The sequence below is a fragment of the Onychomys torridus genome, chromosome 5 (genome assembly GCF_903995425.1).
Source record: "Onychomys torridus chromosome 5, mOncTor1.1, whole genome shotgun sequence".
NCBI lineage: Eukaryota > Metazoa > Chordata > Mammalia > Rodentia > Cricetidae > Onychomys > Onychomys torridus.
The window spans coordinates 55,613,272-55,631,712 of record NC_050447.1 but is presented as its reverse complement, the minus strand read 5'-3'; the positions used below and the strand labels follow the sequence as shown (position 1 = coordinate 55,631,712).

The 18,441-nt window shown below is 45.3% G+C and overlaps 1 protein-coding gene across 1 annotated transcript in view; it reads right to left on the bottom strand.

Annotated features, from left to right (window-relative positions):
• The window catches only part of Actn2 (actinin alpha 2), a 73,756-nt gene extending 56,092 nt beyond the window's left edge, over window positions 1–17,664 (bottom strand). The window contains exon 1 of the mRNA XM_036187852.1: window positions 17,332–17,664. Coding sequence (XP_036043745.1) covers window positions 17,332–17,457 — 126 coding nt within the window. The 5' untranslated portion in view covers window positions 17,458–17,664. The remainder of the gene's footprint in view (window positions 1–17,331) is intronic.
• Between the last annotated feature and the right edge of the window lie 777 nt (window positions 17,665–18,441).

Here is an 18,441-nt window from a genome sequence, read left to right as displayed (position 1 = left end):
AAAAGGGCTGGCCACCGAGCCTGAGTTTGACACCCAGGACCCACATGATAGAAGGAAAGAACTGACTCCTGAAAGTTGTCCTCTGACCTCCATAAGTACGCCTTGGTACAAAGTCCACCTGCTTATAAGTGTGTGTGTGTGTGTGTGTGTGTGTGTGTGTGCGCGCGCGCGCATACTAAATGAATAAATGAATAGAAAAAAGCTTTAAGTTGATATATGTGATCTCTTCTGCTATTTTTTTTCAGTGTTGGGAGTGGAACCCAGGGCTCTGGCACATGCTAGGTAAGTGCTCTATCACTGAGCCACACCTAGTCCCGTGGTGCATCCTTTCTTCTAACAAAGGGTCACAGCTGATCTTGGGGAAGCCCTTCCTTTTAACTGTCAAATCCAACAGTGAAGACAAGAACTGTGTGGTTCTTCCCCAACTATTTTAAGGCTAGACACATATGTTAAACTAAGCAGAGATCTTCATAATGAAAGTCTACTCTATTTTCTCTGTAAAAGATGAAAGGGGTGGAGTAAACATTGAGGATCACATGAACGCTACTGGGGCCTGATCATGCAGGCTTTAACGTGTGCTAGGCCCAGAGCCCAGCTCAGCCACTAGCCTGGTGTTCTCCGGGGTCACACCTGCCTCCCAACTCTGGCATGAGATGGGTGGGGAATTCCTCCAAGGACTTACTGGTGAGCAACCATATTAAGGCTACATCTGATCGATCCTGAGCTATGCTTCCCAAAATAACTTGCTCCCTCAGAGCCAGGGAACCATGCAAGACATGAAGCTCCCTGGCCAGGCACACCAACTGTTGCTCAGCTTATTATACTTTGCTCATTCTCTTCCTGAGGGTGAATTCAAAGCCTAAAGAAAAGCACATTGATGTTTCCCCCCTCAGCCCATCCAGCAACTGGGGGAGCAGCTTGTACCACACTGACAGCAAAATATTCTTTAATTCAAGTTCACCATCCATACTGTTACTATTTTGGGGGACCCAAATAAATGGCTGCCTACACAGAGGGATGAAAGCATTCATTTGGGAGGAAGCAGCTTTCTGGAATACACCACACTGCCTGCATTGCTGCCCCAGACCTCAGTCAGGTACAGGCACAGCTTTCCTTACATATGCGGAGAACGCTTACCATATGGCAAAAACACAGGGAAATTGGGCATTCCCAGCGTCCTGCTGACTCCACGCAGCAGGTAGTCAGGCTGGGAATTCTTCATTAGGAAGGTTCCCTAAGGACTGGAGAGATGGCTCAGAGAATAAGAAGCCCTTCTTCCTGGCGACCTGAGTTCCCAACACTCACATTTGCTCTAGTTCCAGATGACCTTGACACCTTCTTCTGGCCTTCCCAGGCACCAGATATGCACTCAGTACACAGGCATACACTAGGCAAAACACCCACACACATCAAATATTTTGGTGTTTAATTTTAAAGCAAGGTTCCCAGAAATGCTCACGAAAGTGCAGAATGAAGTCTTTGTTTTTTGAACCATTTCAGACAAGACCACGCTGTGGTTGAAAACAGGTAAGTGTGTGCTCCTACACCACTGCTCATAGCCAGCCAGGAGGCACTGAGAAAATGTTTCCTGCTCTTCTCTGACGTGTGCCTTTAACTTTTTCTTACCTTTGTGTTTCACAATGAACACATGTTACTTATGCAGCTACTTTGAAATATAGCTTAGAGAAGTAATTTGGAGGGTCAGCAAGTCACTGGGCTCAGTAGGTATAGGCCCTTGCTTACCTCAAGCCTGATGACCTGAGTTCAGTCCTTGGAATTCACATGGTGAGGAGAGAGACTCCAGAAAGCTGTCCTCTGATCTCCATAGTACATGGGTGTGCACATACACACAAATGCAAAATAAATGCAAAAAGTTTTTTTTTTTTTTAAATGTATGTAATTTGGAGTGCTGGGATGTAGCTTAGTGGTACAGAACTTGCCTTGAATATATCAGGCCCTGGGTTGGTTCAAAGCCAGCAGCATAAATGGAAAAAAAGTTTAAAAAAAAAAAAGTTAGAAAAAACAAAAATTTTGAGGGTCTCTTATCTCCCAAGCTGGCCTTAAACTCCCTGTGTACCTGAGGCTGGCCTTAAACTCCCTAGGTAGCTGAGGCTGGCCTCAAACCACTCACTGATCCTTTTACTTCTTTACTTCTTTCTATTCCCAATGCAGGGTTACAAGAATATTATCCCCAAGCTTGGTTATGTGAGGTGTAAAGATGGAACCAGGGCATCACGTACAACTGGCAAGTTTTCTATCGACTGAGCTTTAACTCCAACCCCAAAATTATATAATTTTTGTTTTGTTTTGTTTTTGTTTTTCAAGGCAGGGTTTCTCTGTGTAGTTTTGCGCCTTTCCTGGAACTCACTTTGTAGACCAGGCTGGCCTCGAACTCACAGATTCGCCTGACTCTGCCTCCCAAGTGCTGGGATTAAAGGCATGCACCACCACTGCCCGAGGACCGAACCCAGGGCCTTGCGCTTGCTGGACAAGCGCTCTACCACTGCGCAAAATCCCCAACCCCTTATATATAATTTGTTAGCCCAGATTAACAATTTTTCCTCTTCCCTGTTTATCTGTAATTATGCTAATTATTTTACTGTACTAATTTCCCATATTCCCAAACTAGTTACAATCCAGAAACCTTAATTTTCTGAAGTCTACCATTTTCTCTTTCTTTCTCTCTCTCTCTCTCTCTCTCTCTCTCTCTCTCTCTCTCTCTCTCTCTCTTTCTTCTTCCTTTCTTTGTGAAATAGTCTTATGCAGTCCAGGCTCACCCTGGACTTGCTATGTAGCAGAGGGTGACCTTGAGCTCCTGAGCCTATAGGCATGTGCCACCAGGCCAGATGAAGTTCATCTCTTACTAAGGTGTTACTTAAAGAGTTTTCATATTCATGTGAAAACCCCTGTACTTCAACACCACATGCTATAGTCCTAAGAACGAAGGTACACCCTGTCCGGGCTTTAGTACTGAGGAAGATAAATCCTTTGGAATCCCGCAGATCCAGTTACCAGATGCCAGCTCCAGCAATAGAGGCCACTGTCACACACCAGGCATCTCTGACACGGTTTTTCCTGCTTCCTGACCAAGTCCTTAAAGGGCTCAAACAGTGACACAGCACTGTGTCTCATTAGGGAATAAAGGGGAAATGCCTCCTTCAAGATGATTTTAGAATATAGTAAATAAACTTAGTCCCACTTTATCCCTAAATTTTCAAGCATCCAAACTTAGAAACAAATTTCTATAATGCTGAGAAAAGTCTAAACCATTAGAAAAACCAAGTAAGATATCTGTCTTTGCTACTGAGTCAGATATTTAAAGATCTGTGTTTTTATTTATGTGTGAGTGAGTGAGTGAGTGTGTGTGTGTGTGTGTGTGTGTGTGTGTGTGTGCCATGTGTGTGCAGTTGCCTAAGAAGGCCAGAGGAGGGCATCTGATCCCCTGGAGCTGGAGTTACAGATGACTGAAAGCCACCCAAAATGGGTATTCAGAATTGAACTCAGGTCCTCAGGAGGGGCAGCAGCATGCCCTTAACCACTGGGTCTTCTCTTCAGCTTCCTGGTTCATGTATTTAAATAATATTTAACTTTTAGCTCTTCAAATGTACAAGTAAGTATCCTTAATGTCTGGCACAGATTAGTATCAAATTGTATGAAGCATGAGAATAAATGCTTATGAAACCAGGTACACAGCACATAACATCAACAAAAAGCAATAAAGACGCACAGAGTTGAGTTGGTCCCCAGCAGGAGAGATGCTCAGCCATTAAGAGCACTGTCTGGGGGTTGGGGATTTAGCTCAGTGGTAGGGCACTTGCCTCGCAAGTGCAAGGCCCTGGGTTCTATCCTCAGCTCCGACAGAAAAAAAAAAAAAAAAAAAAAAAAAAAAAAAAAAAAAGCTCCTGTAGAGGACCCAGGTTCAGTTCCCAGCATCCACAGGTTCAGGTCCCAGCATCCACATGGCAGTTCCTAATGGTCTGTAATTCCAGTTCCAGGGGGTCCAACTCCCTCTTTTGGCCTCCATGGGCATCAGGCACCCACATAGTGCACAGGCATGCATATAAACAAAATATCTCTACATATAAAATAGTAATCTTTAAAAATAAAATAAAATACTGGTTATTCCAGAAAAGCAGGTCTTAGGAACCTTTTTTTTCCCCATGATTAAAACATCATGTCAAGAGCAGCATAGACTAGTTTGGACTTAGGGGTAGTGGGATAAGGATGGAGCACAGAGGAAGCCCAGCAGGCAGTACAGGACCTTGGGAAGGAAGGAAGGAAGACTTCCCAACAAGGAGAAGCAGCAGGACCTAGTGGCACATGCCTGTTGTCTCATCTGCTTTGAAAGCTGAGGCAGGAGAATCATGAGTTTAAGGCCAGCCTAAGGTCCAGAGTGAGCTCCAGACTAGCCTGGGCAGTTTATTAAGCTCCTGTGTTAAAATATAAAGGAGGCTGGGGATGTAGCTCAGTGGGTGAAGCTCTTGATTCAATTCCTATACTGCAAAAAAGACAAAGTAAAAACAAAATGAATAGTAAATGGTAAATAAGCCACCAGTGCCCATTACCTAGTGCCTAGCTGCTTTCCCACAAAGTGTTTGTAACCATAAATATCCCTTTTCCTTTTAAAATTGAATAGCCCCTACTTGTGAAACTTGGCTGTGATGAGAGGGATGGATGTATTTTATTCCCTGTTTCTGCACTTTTAAAAAAATTTTTATAACAAGAAGTCAAATAAATAAAAGCAGAATTTTATCTAAACATAATGTGATTCTCTGCACTATCATTTTCTAACACTTTAGGCTGACTCTCCAGGGAGCTCTGACCTTGGAATGTTTTCCTGTAGACAGACAGACATCTGGGACCCAGCTAGCTGGCGCTCTCTCTCTCTCTCTCTCTCTCTCTCTCTCTCTCTCTCTCTCCTCCTCCTCCTCCTCCTCCTCCTCTTCCTCCTCCTTCTTCTTCTTCTTCTTCTTCTTCTTCTTCTTCTTCTTCTTCTTCTTCTTCTTCTTCTTCTTCTTCTTCTTCTTCTTCTTCTTCTTCTTCTTCTTCTTCTTCTTCTTCTCTTCTCTCTCTCTCTCTCTCTCTCTCTCTCTCTCTCATACACACAATGTAGTTTTGGGAGTTAGCATCAAGAATTTCATGTTTTAATTTTTTTTCTATTACGTATACTTATTTTGTGTTGTGGGGGAAGGGTATGGCTGTACACATACCACAACTTAACTGTGGAAGTCACAGGACAACACTCAGGAGTTGGTTCTCTCCTTTCACCATTTGGGTTCCCAGGATTAAACTCAAGTGCAAGTGCCTTTACCCTCTGAGCCATCTTGCTGGCCCTGAGCTTCATATGGTTTCACCCGATGCATACGCATGCTCAAATACTTAGGTCCCTGGCTCTGCTTCAGGAACTCAGTCAAACATACAAGCAGTTACCCCCACACATGAGCTGTGTGTGGGATGTCCTTGAAAACTGTGAGAGAGGCTGGTTGCCTTTTCCTGGGGTCCCTTCCTCCTACCATGGCATTTCTCTTGGATGAAGCAACCACTAGAGTTCTGCTTGAAGAAAGCCTTAGCATGATAGTGTACTCAGAGCTTAAAATGCAGGATTTCCACCCTCATCAGACGGTCTCAGTTAGTAAAGCTTGAAATTAAAAATTCACATATGCACAGCCATTCTCACAGGGGCAGGAAGTTTCAGATGAGTGAAACACCAGATGTACTGAATGCTAGACTTTTTTGACAGGGTGTCATGTAACTCAGGCTGGCCTTGACCTCTCTATGTAGCTGAGGATGACTTCGAACTTCTGATTCTCCTGCCTTTACCTGCTAAGTGCTGGGTTGTAGGTGGCACCACAGAGGGTGTGTACAGTGTTGGAGATCAAAGCTGGGGCTTTGCGCATCGGGGCAGGCACTACACCAACTCTGCTATAGCCCCAGCTAAAATTCTAGACTTTTAATTCAACTTTCGTCCCAGCTAAAATTCAACAACTTGCTCTGGGTTGTTGGTTATAGATCTGAACAGACAGCAACAAAAACAGAACTAGTTGACTATCTTTTTATTTTATTTCATTTTATTTGTATGAGTATCTTGCCGGCATGTCTGTCTGGGCACCCCTTGAGTGCCTAGTGCCCAGAGAGACTAGAAGAGGGCTTCAGGGTCCCTGAAACTGGAGTTAAAGATGGTTGTAAGCTGCCATGTGGGTGCTAGGAACCAAACCTGGGTATTTTGTAAGCGCAGCCAGTGCTCTTAACCACCAAGTCATCTCTAGCCTACACCCCCCCCCCCCCCTCCCGCTTTTAACCTACCCTTATAGTTAAGAAGCTTGGACCTGAAATCTAGTTTTACCACTTATAACCCAAAAAATATGCAATAAAGTAACTGGCAACTCTGTCCTTTCACAAAATTTCAATTGTAAGATAAAATGCATCTTTTTCATTCAGACAAAATTCCATGTGCATTTTCAAGCTACCATTTCCCCATCTTCAGCAGCCATTCGGCAGGTGACTCAACATCTCTGAGCAAAAACTGAAGATAAAAATGTGTGTCTTGCACGATTTTTATGAAATTGAACAGTGACACATATATGGATTAAAATGATGTCTAGAAATTCTCAAAACAGTTGCGCCTCCACTCCATACAGTGAAGAGTTTAGGGTACCAGGAATGATGTGCCAAAATCCCTTCCTACACACACCTTTTAAAAACCCTCTGGCAAAAAGAGAAGAAAATCCATACATTAAAATATCACTTTTACTGTCTGCTTGGGTTTTGCTTTTAATTTGGGGATTAGTGTTATATCGAAAGAAGAAAAGAGGTTCTTCCCCAAAAATCTAAATACATGGCCAAAATATTCAACAGAATCATCAATCACCTCAAATTGCATAAAAGTGAAAGAGTAGAACGGAAGAGTCAGTGTGTAAAATGCAAACCCACAGCTTATATCTCTCCAACTCACTGTCTGTCATCAGTAGATTTGTTTCCTTTTAAAAACAATCCTAAGATTGCATTTACTTGTTTGTGTGTATGTGTGCTGCAGTCCATACGTGGGAGTCAGAGGACAACTTTCAGGAGTTGGTTCTCTCCTATCATGTAGGTCCCAGAAATGAAGCTCAAGTTGTCACTGTTAGTGGAGAGTGCCTTTACTCCTGGGCCATTGTGCTTTCAAACAAGCAAACAAAAAATATTCTCTACGGGGGAATCTCTGAGCTGGCAAAATCCTATGTGTCATTTACCATTTTCATGATTGAAATTATCCAATATGCAAAACAGTTTTGTCTTTTAATCTTAAGATAAAATATCTATGTAAGGACAATCCATCTCTGTAATTTTTCAAATGATGAAATAGGGAGTTTGAAGCAGTGACTTGTGCCTGTAATTCCAGCACTTGGAAGACAGGGCAGGAAGTAGCAAGAGTTCAAGGTCATCATAGTCTACAAACTAGAACCCTGTCTCAAAAAGAGGGGAAAAAGTGGTGTGTGTGTGTGTGTGTGTGTGTGTGTGTGTGTGTGTGTGTGTAAATTAATGACTAATGTTGAAGTTTAATTCTACACCTGGTATGTTAAGATGAAACAAAAATCTAGTTTCTTCAGTAATCCTGAATCATTTTCAATGTCACACTTAATAAAGCCTACCAGTGGCCATACTCGGGGTTATGCCACAGACTTGAGCACATACCCTCAAATAATCCCTCACAGCTTTAGTTTGCTTTGAAAGTGTAAACTGTCTCATAAGTAAGAGATATTCCATCCCACGGTACCAGAGCACAGGCTTCTGCTCCAGGAAGTACATCTAGTATCACTGTTGATCTTCTATCAGGGTACCAGGTGCAATTTCTCCAGAAGGAAAAATCAAAGACAGCTTGACAAATTTGCACGGTTCCAGGCTGTGTAACTCATGTATGTTTTCATCCAGAAAAGCACGGCTTCTACACTCAGTTGTTGTGACCCCTTCCTCTAGAGTCCTCCATTCTTAGTTCATTCTACTGCGTCCCCTGTGCCCCTCCCTGGTCTCCCCCTCTGCCTCATCTTCAATCAACATCCCACAGGTTAGCTTCCCCCAGACCCCCAACACTTCCCTCACTCCCTGAAACGCACACTAAAGCCACTGGAGATCAAGGTAGCATGGTCACCGCTCAGTTCTACAGCCTGGCTGTCTCGTGGTCCTGGCAGTGAACTTGAAATAGAGTCTGAGTGACAATATTGGGTCAAGTGGCTTCATGGTATTGAACAACAAGTACAGTTTGAGGGAGTCAGGATCATTGGTTCCGCTCGATACATATGTCGTATCTCAAGAGAAAAATGAGATTCCCCCTCCCCAGTGATTACTGTCTTCACATCCGTCACACTGTTACAAAGTCACTTGAAAACTTCTTGTTGCTGTTCAGAGACAGCATCTCCCAGTACCCTGGCCTGGCATTGAATGCAGTGAGGAGCTCAGGGTGATTTTGGACTCCATCCTCCTTCCTCTACCTTCCTAGTCTGAAGATTCCTTGTGACTTTCAAAGATGAGGTTTCTTGTGTACCCATGTTTTCAGTTACAATTACCTGCACAGAACTCAACTGTAGCCTTTCTACATATAACTTGCCTCAAACCTCATCCTCCTCCACTGAACCATGTGGTTTAACAATCACTGAGAGTCTGTTCCAAGCTACAGGCTCCTCACTTTCCACCCCACTACACACATACTACTGCACCAGACTCCACAAAGAATCTATTTCCAAAGTAGACAGCAATTTTTACAGACTATGATGAACAAATTTATTTTCCCCCTTGGCAAAACAAATGAATCATGACAACTCAGTCATGTTAACTTCATGGCCCAAAACATGATACACACTAATGCAGCACAGGTCAGCGTGGCTCCAGGGTCTCACATACTATGTGGCATCACTTCTATCTATTCTTCATTTTCTTTTATACAAAATACATTTCTTATTTCTTTTATTTGCATACTCTAGTTATACAATAATGGTTTTCATTATGACATGTGCAAATATGTACAAGTACTTTAAAAATATTTTTTAATTTTATGCATATAAGTATTTTTGCCTGCATGCATTCTATGCACCACATGCATGCATGCAGTGTTGACAGAGATCAGAAGTTGTTGAATTCCCTGGAACTGGAGTTATAGACAGTCGCGAGTCACCATGTGGGTGCAGGGATTGGAACCTGGGGCCTCTTTAAGAACAAGTGCTCTTTAATGGCTGAGCCATCTCTCCAGCAGTATGTATTTTGACCATACTCACTTTCTTCTACCCCATTCCCACTCTTGCTGATCCCATTCCTTGTCCCAACAAGTCCCCCTTCTTCCCCACCCCCTCGTGTGTGTGTGTGTGTGTGTGTGTGTGTGTGTGTGTGTGTGTGTGTATCTGTGAATATGCACTTGTGTGCCACAAGTGGAGGTCAGAGGACAACTTTACAGAGGGAAGTTCTCTCTTTCACCTATGTGGAATCTGATGTTCAACTCTGGTCATCAGGTTTGTACAGGAAGTGCTTTTACCCACTGAGTCATCTTACTGGCCCCATTCTATATTTAAAAGCACTATAAAACAAGGTTAGTACGAATTCAAAGAGTTTTAAAAACTGTAAAACAAAACAAACAAACAAAAAAACAGGGAGCAAGGAGGGCTGGAAACATCTCACAACCTCCTGTAACTCTAGCTCCAAGGGATCAAATGCGTTCTGGCATCCAAAAAAGAAAAGCCTGCACACACACACACACACACACACACACACATACACACACACACACACATCCCACCCACACATATATACAACTTTTTAAAAACTATTAAACCTTTGTTAAAATTAAATTTTTAATTAAAAAGCTAATTAGATTCACTGTTTTCAGAAAGATGGTTCATAATCTGCTCATTCAACAAATGAGCAAGCTCTCTTGGCGAGCTCAATCAGGGGCCTGGGGCTGCGGAGGAAAGACACTTCTGAGTCCTGATTAGGAGACAGGGCATCAAGACACTCCTATCCCAGCAGGCAGGCCTCCCAGAGTGGGGATGCTGGCATGGGAGATGGTGGAGTATGACTCTTAGAAGTGGAGGGAGGAGAAAAGAGCGCGCATAACATAAAGGAGCGTGTGAAACACAGGGGCAACCAGAGGTTCTGTGGTCGAGGCCCTTCTTGAGATGCATAAGGCTTGGGTTCAGTTTCCAATACTAGCAAAAGAAAGAGGAGGAAAGAATGAGGAGGAGGAAAGAATGAGGAGGAAGGAAGGAAGGAGGAGGAGGAGGTGGTGGGAACAGCCACGGACACCTCAACTCGGCTCATGTCTTTCCAAGATCATTCTTGCCAGAGCCATGGACAAAAGCTGGTGACAAGCCAGAGCACAGGGGAAGAACTGCACACGAAGCCACCACCTTAGCCAGGGCAGGGAATTTGGAAAGCATGAAAGACTTAGAAATGGGGCAAGAGGAAGAAGGGGTAGTCACTAGAAAGTGACACCATGGGAACTGGGAACTGATGGACCACACGTGTAGGAGTCAGAACAGCATCCTGATACAGTAATCAGTGACCGTGGGAAGAGAATGACAGAGTGACATCCACGTTGTGTCCACTCATCATCTCCACATCACCAGGGTTGGGTGCCCATACCTGCCACTTTCCAGTTTAGAACACTGGGGAAAGAGTGTGTGTTGATGCCTGGGTGAGCCTGTGCTCAGATGTGTGTTCGTGCAGAACACAACAAAAAACTACACTAAAATTTTCCTGGGACTTCTACCCACATCTAGGGCTGGCAAGAGGCCTCAGTCAGTAAAGACTGAGTTCAGATCCCCAGCATACACAGAAAGAGTCAGTTGCGAAGACATGTGTCTGTAAAACCAGTGCTGGGGAGGCTGAGACAGGAGGGTCTCCGGTGCAGGCCAGACAATCTAGCTGGATCAGCGAGCTTTGGGTCTCTCATTGATGAAAGACCCTGTCTCAAAATAATAAGGTGGGAAGAGACAGAGTGAAACACCTAGTATCAACCTCTGCCGCCACCCCCCACACACCCAAGTGCTCCTGCACACACTGAACACACAGGAGGCCACATTCCTGCACTTAAGAGTTCTCGTCCTTTGAAAGAGGCATTTAAGTTTACTTCCCTACCATTTGCTTTCTCTTCCTTCTGGAAGAACTAGTCCCGTTCCCAGGGAAACGGAGGCAGAGTTCTGACTGTCCTCCAACGGATTCCATACCAACTCCTCTGCGCGGCTCCCCACCCACTCCAGCCTGCGCCTTTTCCGTGGGCGTCTCCTAGCTGCAGCAACCTACTGCAGGGATTTCTGACAGCTCTCTGACGCTGCGTTAATTAAGGTTCCCAGTGAAGACTTCTCTTCCTCCTCCCACGTGCCGAGAAAATCGTATTTTGGTCTCACGTTTCTTACTTGGTGAATCTGCCCCGAAAGGACAGGGCACATCCTATTCCCAATGACAAAAGACAAAAACAGTGATTTGGGGCATCTTAGAACCTCTCAGGCAAACTAAGCATGTATTTGTAAGAACTGTTTCCTTGGGTCGGATATGTAGGCTTCCTAAAACTCACACCAGAGTCTGTCCTCACCTCTTCCTTTATCCTTCCACTCTCAAAAGCTTTCTCCTCCCTAGACACGGGAGCTAGCCACTTTGGACACAGCCGTTCATGCCCTGTGCAGAATGATGATACATCCTGTAAGTAGCTTCCCATCCAGTCTCCTGGCTGATAAAGGGATGCTCTTCATTAAACACCGCTACTGTCGGTGCCTCTGTCTCCAGTCTTAGGTGCAGGGACACTCACTGGGAAGATCACATCTGTTTAATTAGATTAGCCCACCAATTATCCCTCCTTATCTCTCCCCCAAACCTGCAACAGGGCTTCACACCATTGCTCTTCTCAAGAAGGCTGCTTCTCTCCCCTCTTCACTCAGCTAACAATTTCTTCAGTGCAAGCCCAGTTCAACTTCTACCCTCTTGTAAACCCTCTCCTATCATTCTCCACCCACAGTGATTCTCCTTATTCCACCTCCCAGAAGTTTTAAGCTTTAGATGAGCATCCAGCATTTGCTATTAAACAAATTCCTGTGATCTAAATATTCACACATGCAAATCTTATCTTTAAAAGTACACCAGGGATGGCCGGGCTGTGGTGGCGCACGCCTGTAATCCCAGCACTTGGGAGACAGAGGTAGGTGGATCTCTGTGAGTTTGAGGCCAGCCTGGTCTACAGAGCTAGTCCAGGACAGGCACCAAAACTGCACAGAGAAACTCTGTCTTGAAAAGCAAAGCAAAACAAAACAAAACAAAACAAAAAAGTACACCAGGGAAGGGGCATAGAAAGAGTAGAGTTTCTGGATGGGATCATAGAAGAGATCTGGCAAATGCCTATGAACTGTGCCCTTAAAATGGTTAAAGTTGGGGGCCAGTGAGATGGTTCAGTGGGTAAAAGTACTTGTCTCCAAGCCAGATAACCTTAGTTGGTCCCTCATAATCTATATCATCAAAGAAGAAAACTGACTCCCATAAGTAAATCCTCTAGAATCCATGGCATGCATAGTTATAGCATGTGTGCACCTAGACACATACAAACAAATGTTAAACTTTTTTTTTTTTTTTTTTTTTTTTGAGACAGGGTTTCTCTGTGTAGTTTTGGTGTCTGTCCTGGATCTTGCTCTGTAGACCAGGCTGGCCTCAAACTCACAGAGATCCTCCTGGCTCTGCCTCCCAAATGCTGGGATTAAAGGCGTGCGCCACCGCTGCCACCACCACCCGGCCAAATGTTAAATTTTTAGAATAAATAGATGAAGTGGTATGTTTTTTTTAAAAATGTTAAAATAAAGTGGTATATTATGTATATTTTATTGAGTTTGCATGTATATGTGTGTGTGTGTGTGTGTGTGTGTGTGTGTGGATGTGTATGTGTGTGTGTGTATGTGTGTGTGTATGTGGATGTGTGTGTGTTGTGGATGTGTGTGTGGATGTGGATGTGTGTTTGTGGATGTGTGTGTGTGTGCGAATGTGTGTGTATGTGTATGTGTGTGTGTTGTGGATGTGTGTGTATATGTGTATGTGTGTGTGTTGTGGATGTGTGTGTATATGTGTATGTGTGTGTGTATATGTGTGTGTGTTGTGGATGTGTGTGGATGTGGATGTGTGTGTAGATGTGTGTGTTGTGTGTGTGTGTGTGTGTGTGTGTGTGTGGATGTGGATGTGTGTGTTGTGGGTGTGTGTGTGTGTGTGGATGTGGATGTGTGTGTTGTGTGTGTGTGTGGATGTAGATGTGTGTGTTGTGGATGTGTGTGTGTGTGTGTGTGTGTGTGTGTGTGGATGTGGATGTGTGTGTGTGGATGTGTGTGGTGCTGGAAATGGAATCGAGCTTAGCTCATACTAGGCAAGTGTTCTACCACTGAGTTACATGCCCAGCTCCTGCTATATATATTTTACTACTATCAAATAGTACATCTCAATCACCAAGGATTGAATCTTATATTCATTCTCTCTCCCAAGTCCAAGCATAGTGCCGATGACTATCAGACCAATTGGTCAAATTAACAAGTACTGCTTTATAAGGCTGACAGTAATGTTTAATACATATGGATCCCTTCCTGGTATATAAAGCTCATTCAAACTAACTCACTTTAAACACTTAACTGAGGCACAATCTGGTGATGTATGAAAGAATTTTATCTTTGTTTCATAAACAAACAAATTCAGGCTTGAAAGATGTGTGGACTCAACTGCAATTCAACAGAAAGAACCAAGTAGAGCTGAGAACCATCAGGGCCTCCTGAATCTGAGAAATTCCACAAGCTTGTTTATTTGGCCAATTAGTTCCTTTTCTCCTGATAAAAACCTCACACAAGAGTTCATGTCACAGCTGGGGGTGTAGCTCAGTGGTAGAGCACTTGCCTAGTATTCTGAAGCCACAGGTTCAATCCCCAATATTGAGGGCCTGGACTTCATGCCCTTAAGTGCCCTTAGCCCACACAGAACACAGAAGGGGCAGTCCAAAAGATCCTGACCCTTCAGTCTAATCCCCACCCTTTGCCCAGCTGCTCCCACACCTATCATTCCAGGCTGCCTGATCCAACATGGCCACATGTTATTGGGGTGGCCAGGCTGACAGGAGACAGTTCCGTGAAGAACAAGGCCAACTAAACTGGAAAGAATACAACACCACCCGAATGTCCACAGGTTAGAAAAGTCATGATCATGGAATCAGGTACACATTAAAGATGGAAGAACCCGTTAGGTACGGAAACACATCAGTTTTCTTTAAAGACCTGCTCTCACTTCCCATGAGGTTAGAGAGCTGTCCTGTACTTTCAGGGACAGTGCACATTCAAGACTGTTGCTGTGATAGGTTTCCATCTGCCCAGGCTTCCCTGAAAGTTAAGGCTGAGCAAACTGCTTGATCCAGAGGAAGCCTGTTTCTAGACTCCAATGTGTGTGTGGAAGAAGATCAGTGTTAAAGGTTTTGACAGGCCCTGGAGGACAGCCTGACTGACCTGGAAATGAGAATCCCTAAACTGTCCTGAATGATAATTTCTCTCTCTCACCCCGGCTATAACCTGATACTTTCTGCTGACTTCCTGTTTCCTGTTTGTTTTTTGAGACAGAATCTCCTGCATCTCAGGTTGGCCTCAAATCCAACTATGTAGCTGAGGATGACCTTGAACTTCTGATCCTCTTGTCTCTACCTCCACATATACCACCACACCCTGTTTATATAGGGTATTGGACTTGGGACCCACTGGATACTAGACAGACACTACCAAATGAGTTACATTCCTAGCCTTCATTACTATTTTAAATGTTCCATCTCAATACTACAGGAACTGTTCTCCTCTCCTTGAGTTGTAGTTAAATTTAAAACACAATCTTCCTTAGAGACCATGTAGAGTCTACTCCATGGACCCAATACCCCCTCACAGATAAGGTGGGCTGGCCAGCACACACATTCTAAGTCCAACATCTCTTGAGTGACCTTTAAAAAAAGCACTCTACTGTTCCTGAGGCCTTCTGCAGCAAGGCATTCCACACCAGGGGGCAGGGATTACCACAGTCCCAAGCCTCTGAACTGTGGGTATAATTAGGCACTACATCCATTAGTGTGCCACCAACGTCATCGAGAGCCACCAGCATCTGTTGACAGATCACATACCCGGCATATCACTGAAATGGCAAGTGCAGAGAAGGTGGCCCACAATAGAAACAATGGCATCTTGTCCGCTCCCGGTTCCAACAGTGGCTCATAGGACAAATATAGAGGCCACTGCCCTGGCTGCACTGAGCTCATGGCTCCACACAATTTCACTGACTGCAGCAGGTTCTCTACCCAAAGTGGAAAGAGCTGTGTGCACATCCGTTCAGGTCTATCTTCTGAGCAAGTCAGGACTTTGCTTCCCCTAGCATCTCCAACACCTAAGCTATCTCCCCTCCTCCCTTTTTTTCCAATATGTATTCCAGGCTGGCCTCCAACTTGCAGCAATCCCCCTGGCTCAGCCTCTTGTGTGCTGGGATTATTAGCATGTGATGTCACATTCAGCTCAATGTATCTTAAGGGGGGAAATAATGACTGTATTATACACTTTTTGGAATTTTTTTTTTGAACCGGGTCAGGTGATATTTCAGCTTTTGAATAACATACTTCAAGTTCTATTACAATTGTAATAACAGGTCACACAGGAATCCTAAAACTAGAAAAAAATGGACAATACTACTTATGTAAAAATATTGTGAATATATTTTTAAATTAAATAGGTCAGAAAGCATAACGATGCCACCTCAGAAACTGACAACATCTCTATCTGCTTTGTATTGTATTTTGTTAGAATCAACAGAAAGTTCTGGAATCAGACTCTGGCTTTCAAAAATGATGGGCATTCTTCTTGTTCCATGCCGAAGCTGTGGTATTTATTGATCCTCCTAAGAAATGACCACTCTTCAAAACAAAAACATAGAAGCTGAGTTCTTTTTTAAGCTATGAAAAATGTAATTGAACTTGTTGAGAAAATTAAAAAAGGAAATGAGATGTTCATTGCTAGGATTAAAGCCACTTTTCAACTTCTTCCCAAGTGATCACACACCGACACATCCAGACGGTGCAAGCCTCAGGGCCAGGAGCCTCCCTCCCTCTCGGTAAGCAATAAATGTATCCATCAACCCCTTGTTCCCAAGAAAGGGGGTGATGACAGACACCTCAGGAAATGAGGCCGAGTGGAAAGGTTAAAGAACAGAACTGTTACTGGGAATTTAAGACAGAGTAGACAAGAAAAGAGAAATACTGATGTAAAAAGTAGTGATTGGTTATGTGATCACTACCCAAGCATGAGGCCGTTTTCCTTCTTGCTCACACCACTGGGAGAGATGGCACATAGATTTCCAACATTAAACACTTACTGCCCACACCCTGTCACACAATCATCCACAGGAGCAGCTATAGAACCCCCCCCCCCCAGCACCCTACAAGTCACACTAAGTATTGACTTAAATGTAGGCTCTTAGGAGAGAAATCCACCTTCCTCATGCCCAGAAGAAATAAGAGTGGGCATGAGGCATTGACTTGGGACAGGGGCTTTTGTCACAATGCTGGGTTAGTCTGCTGTCTTGCCTTGCCATCCAGGCTCTGTGCCCAGTCAAATCAAGGTGGAACTTAGCCTCCTGGTGAGTGTCCCCTATTTGCCTTAGCCAAGAGGATCAAGAAGAAACCCTGAAATAATGGAATGTTCCATTAGGCCCCAGAGAGCACCAACCAGGATCGGGAGGGAGCTCTTGGGAGCTGGCTGCTTCCTTCATCCCTGTGTGCTTACCTCAATGAACTATAAATAGAGTGTGAAATGATTATTACTTTGTAGGTGAATGTCTAAGGTTCTACAGCATCCCTCTCTAAGGAGCCCAATGTGTTTAACAAAATGGTCTTCAACCACTCTTTTGGGTCTTCCTATGGAAGTCTGCAAAGAGCGGGCTTTCATTGTGTGTCTTAGTGGGGAGGCAGGCTTGGGGCAAATGAAGTCAGCAGGACCTGTCACAGAACAACTTTAGGCCAAGGTCATGAAGGAGAGCAGACCTGAGACTCTCAGATTCTAGGCTAACAAAATCTTTTGAACATCATTTGTTTTCTGACTTAGGTTAACTTCACACACACACACACACACACACACACACACACACACACACACACACACACACACAAGGCGTCCTGCCTGTCCCTGGATCTGCTGTCCTTTCTGATGGGGCGGGTGTGGTGGGAAGCTGGGAGGACCACAGCACTTCCACCAGGGGGCATCTTCTAGTGGCCACAACCGGCGACACCCCCACCCCATGGGGACCGGAACGCAGACACGCGTGAGGGACCCTGCTCACCTTCCTCTGCTGTTTCTCCCAGGCCGGGTCGAGGAGCAGGTCTCGGTCCCACTCCTCTTCCTGGATCATGTACTCATCTTCATCGTAGACGTAGTTGTACTGCACTCCGGGTTCTATCTGGTTCATGGCGCTGGGCGGCTGGGGCGGCTGGGAAGCGAGCGCGGCGCGAGGGATGGACAGACGGACGGAAGATGGATGGATGAATGGATGGGTGGATGATGGATGGATAGGCGGCGGGCTGCGGTGACCTTCGTGCAGTTCCTGGGGCGGCACGCCTGGGCGCAGAGTCTCCGGCGAAGCACCAGCACGCCGGCAAGCAGCGACCAGCGGATTAATAGCCTACTGAGAGTCACGTGTAACAGGCCCCGCCCACACCCAGGCTCCGCCCACTCCCCCGCTTCCAGCACGTGCGGTTGGCTGGCAGGATAGCCCCGCTTCGGGTCCCGCTGCCTTGACTCCGCCCACCCCTGTTCCGGGTTGGCTCCCAAGGATGACCTAGGGGCACCTCGGACAGCTACCTGGAGGGAAGGAGGGCCCGAGGGGAAGGAGGGCGAGAACTGGGGAGCTGACACCTGTGGACCTAGCCCCACCTCCTGCAGCGCACCCACGGGTTCCAAAGACCGGCTGCAAAGTCGTGTTTTCCGTGTCTGCACGAGTTAGCTGAAAAATCTCCCTCACTCCTCCTCATCCTCCCCCTCTCCCACCTCTCTCTCTCTCTCTCTCTCTCTCTCTCTCTCTCCCTCTCTCTCTCTCTCTCTCCCTCTCTCCCTTCCTCCCTCTCCCTCCTTCCCTCCCGCTCCCCCTATTACTTCTGCCCACTCCTCCCTTTCATTTCCCTCTATTTGTGTCTCTCCCTTCTCTTTTCCTCCTCTGATTTAGTTCTCTTTCTGCCTCTCTGCCTCTCCTCCACGCCCTGTTCCCCTCCTTCCTCCCTGTTCTCTCTCTTCCTCTTCCTCCAACGCCCCCCCCCCCCCGCCTTTCTCCTTTCTCTCTTCATTTTTCCCTCTGCTAACCCCCTGCCCTCTCTCCTCCCCATTCTATCTTTTCTTCCCTCATTTAAAAGCCCGGGAATACCCTGTTTCTTGCCTTCCCTTGAGTCAACTGAAGGGC